The sequence below is a fragment of the Scardinius erythrophthalmus genome (assembly GCF_964197995.2).
Source record: "Scardinius erythrophthalmus genome assembly, chromosome: 24".
NCBI classification, from domain to species: Eukaryota; Metazoa; Chordata; class Actinopteri; order Cypriniformes; family Leuciscidae; genus Scardinius; species Scardinius erythrophthalmus.
Genome location: NC_138244.1, coordinates 14,938,568 through 14,942,755, shown reverse-complemented (window position 1 = coordinate 14,942,755; position 4,188 = coordinate 14,938,568). Strand labels below are relative to the sequence as shown.

General features: G+C 40.0%; 1 protein-coding gene across 1 annotated transcript; it reads right to left on the bottom strand.

Moving 5' to 3' along the window:
• Window positions 1-337: 337 nt before the first annotated feature.
• On the bottom strand, window positions 338-3,303 carry LOC308684589 (uncharacterized protein; the record flags this gene model as incomplete). The annotated part of the gene is made up of 4 exons (XM_081355853.1): window positions 3,065-3,303; window positions 2,045-2,239; window positions 1,651-1,727; window positions 338-1,322 (listed from the first exon to the last, which is right to left on the bottom strand). Exons 1-4 carry the CDS (start codon window positions 3,068-3,070, stop codon window positions 338-340), a joined length of 1,263 nt encoding a protein of 420 aa, XP_081211979.1. The 5' UTR covers window positions 3,071-3,303.
• Window positions 3,304-4,188: the final 885 nt, after the last annotated feature.

The following is a 4,188-nucleotide window of genomic DNA, read 5'->3' as shown; positions in this document are numbered from 1 at the left end:
ATGAAGTGATTTATTTTTGTAATAAATAAATCAGAAAAAAAACTTTCTTCACTCCTTTGTGTTTATTGCAAAATACGCTGTATTTATATAACCTATTTATATAACAATTATGGTGTAACTTTGATGCAACTAACTATTGCTTCTGGCGAAAAAGAGTTTGGCTGACCTAAAGAACATCCTTCCAACAGTGATGCATGAAACATTTAAATTGCCTGTAAGAGCCCCTCAAAAATGGCTATGGTTTCATTTCTAGATTTAAATGACAAATGTGAACTGTGAAAAAAAAGTCATCTTGCTTGAAAAATCTGAAGCCCCCACCTGAATTATCCTGCATCGATCAGTAAGATCTTTTGGACACAGACAAGTACTTCTGCATGTACACTGTAAAGTAAAACTGGTCCACCCTCTCTCTGATGACTGCTTTTACCTCCGGGTCAAACTGGATACGCTGCACCAGCATGTCTTCCTGAGCACAAACCACAAAATCACACCATTGCAGGCCAGTGATCAACAGTTGACCCTGCACCTGCCAGTAGTAAGAGTGGCTTTTACGAAGAGCCAAAGTGCCATCCTGCATTTTAAGGTATTTACAGTCCACATAGTTCTTCACATTAGGGCACTTTATCTCAACCAGTCCAAACGGTGGCTGTGCGAATGGATCAAAAATCAAGCCATCTGGTGAGGCACCAAGCCAAGGGGCATCAGGGTGGATGACGAGGCCACAGGGTGTGTAGTTGACATTTTTTATCTGACAGTACTCCCTTGCCACCTCAAACTCCATGTCTGCACCTCTTCTCATTTCTGCAGTCTGCCTTGTTCCTTTGAGGACTCTTTCTGCAAGAGACTCTGCAGAGCTCTCTCCCCTCACAAAACACACCTCTCTAAAACGTGAGGAGGTGATCCTAGGCCTGCGGAGCTGATGCCACTCCTGGTCTGCTGCCTGCTCTCTTGTCGCTGCCTCAATCTTATAGGCCATGTCCAGTGTAACATTCAAGCTTTTTAGGTGGAAGTGCTCCTCCTCAGTGCACACATGCACACAGTCTGTCGGGGCAAGCCTGTACTCCCCAATAGGCAGCGGTGGGTAAGGTGGAGGATCCTGGTGCATCTTGACTGACTTTGTGGCCAATACAGGCTGCTGGTACGAGAGCACACTGCCCCTTTGTGCTAAGCCAAAAGCTGTCTCAACAAGGGTCTTCTCGTCACTGATGCCCATAGTTGCTGCTAGAGGTTTCTCTCTAATGCTAAAGTCTTTGTACATGTCTTCCATCAGTAGTAAAGACATGTCTAGTGGGTCCCCAACCAAGCCCTTGTAGAGTGTACTCCTGTGAAAGAATGTAATAGTGTAATGTAAAGAATGTAATAGTGTTAGTAATCTTAGTTTTTAGTAGTGTAATTAGTGTTAGTAATATTTGCAGGTTACTGACAACTATGGAATCTTTCTTTTTATTTGTGTGTGTGTGTGTGTGTGTGTGTGTGTACACATAAGTCTGTGTGTGTATACTGTATGTATGTATATGTGTACATAAGTGTGTGTGTGTACACAAGTCTGTGTGTGTATAATGTATGTATGTATATGTGTACATAAGTGTGTGTGTGTGTATACATATGTAGACTGTATGATGCAGTAATTGCAATAGCATTTCACTTCACCTGACTCCTCCTTCTGTGAGCCGGTTGAGTCTTGGTTTGCTGATGACCGTTTTGTCTATTGGCCCAGGTTTCACTCCCTGACAAAAAAAAGGACAAACAACATACAATCTTAACAATAGGAGACAATAAAATTGAAAGGACCCCCCCCCCCCACACACACACACACACAAATTAATACATATGTATACTTAAATATCACTAATGCCAGGAGTATTATTATTAATAATAACAATAATAATGTTTTTTTCTATAGCGCCTTTCTGAGGACTCAAGGTCACTTTACAATACCAGTAATTACAAATACACATAACATAGAAATGATATATAAAATGTGAAGGAGAACATAGTAGAAGAGGGACAGTATTAGGCCTAGGAATTGTGTCTAAACACTTACTGCGGTTCTGGGCTTGTGCCATCGCTGCTCTGTTTCAGTGCAGGTGTGGACAGGTGGCACAACCTGCACATTCAACTGTGAATAGTGTGCCGTTTGAAACAGCAAAGCAACTATGTGATTACACATTGCAGTGCCAGCTACACATGAGCACCGATACGATGTGAGGATGACAGGGTCCGAATCCCGAAGCACTATCTGTACAAAAGTATATGGAGAATTTTTTTTACAAACATTGACACAGATTTGAGAGTGTGGTTGAGCTTTAATGTATCATATTTGAGCAGTGGTTCAAACAGATGCCACTGATTTGAGTAACAGTCTAGTTAGGTTGCTGGGGCAAGTTTGCCAATGACATTAATACAACAAACACAATAACAGAATTTGTTCATGCTGTAATAGAGAGATTTATATAGGACGTACTATGAATAACATGGAAAGATGCCACTCAAGAATCGAGGATGTCCAATCAGAGTTACCCCAGTAACCTCACTATACACATTTTAACAAGTAGACAAAAAACAACATTGAACTTGGAACAACTGTGCATGTATTTACCAAGCGTCTCAAGACTAAAGCAGCTCCTGCAAGTCTGTCCATGGTGATTAGACAGTCAAAGGGACCCGCTCATGATCACTGATTAATCTACTCTTACTTACTCCTACCCTGAGAGGCTTGATAAATACTGTCCCTGAACTGGAACAGATTGAGAACCCGAACAGAACACCCAACCCATCCCTAACGTTACTCTCAGACTGTGTGGCTTCTCGTTTTTCTTCATAGATCTGTGACTAGCTGCCCTGATACTGACAGCACCAGTCAGTCTGTCTTTGTTTGATACTGGTGAAAAATGAAGTGAAAACGTGATTATGTAGGTACATACATTTTGTTCTATCAAAAAAATTTTTTTCTATCAGCTCAGATTAGTAGGTTAATGTTATCGTTAGTTTAGCTACCATAGTGACATACTGCATTCTTCCCGCTCGGGAATGCTAACATGAGCTATTGCAGGCAGATACAAACCTTCATAGTCAAATATGTATGAGGAGGCGTACAGCTTAAACCCCTTGTCCATTTTGGAGGCAGGAGTTTTAGATGTCAACCTGCATAGGCGATTGACATCAGTTATACTCATTTTGGGTAATTCCTGAAGGCATCTAGAGTAAAACAGCGCCATATCCAAAGTAGCGCGGTACAGCGGACATGAACCGGATGTTGTGAGACCCGTTTCGCAGAATGCGTAAGTAAGTTGCGCATAGAGCCTACTGAATAGGGTAGATAAAGAATTGTGTGATGCTCCTATTACCATGAATGAGATTGTAGAAGCAATTAATTCATTATAAAATGGAAAATCTCCTGGCACTGATGGGCTCACCTCAGAGTTTTTTAAATTATTTAGCAAAAAAATAGCACCATTTCTATTAGAGGTTTTTAGACAAAGTGTAGAGAAAACATTTCTTCCTCCCACCCTATGTCAAGGAATAATAACCCTAATTCCAAAGCCAAATAAAGATCCCCTTTTCATTGATAATTGGCGCCCAATCACTCTACTAAATAATGACTACAAAATAATAGCTTTAGCTTTGGCCAAAAGACTAAAATGTGTCCTAAATTCCATTATTGATGAAACACAGTCAGGATTTCTGCCAAACAGACATATATCAAACAACATACGCTTAATTTTAGATCTATTGGACTACTCATATTTACTCTCAAAAGAAAGTTTTTATTTTATTTTTAGACTACTATAAAGCATTCGACACATTAGAACATGAGTTTTTGTTTCAAGCACTAAATATAATTGGTTTTGGTGACTCCTTCTGTAATATGGTCAAAATGCTGTATATGAACAGTAGTAGCTCCATTAAGTTGAGTAACGGTACCTCTCCCAGATTCTTCTTAAACCGTGGTGTTAGACAGGGATGTCCAGTATCTCCCTATCTTTTCTTTATTGCGACACAATTTCTTAGTTTACACATCAAAGCAAGCAATCTAAAAGGCATCAATACTGGCAATACAGAGATAATTATTAATCAGTTAACGGATGATACTGCTCTGTCCTTAGAAGACTCTCTGCAAATACCAGCAGCCTTAAGTACTCTTCATCTCTTTTCTAAAGCCTCTGGCCTACATCTAAATCTTAATAA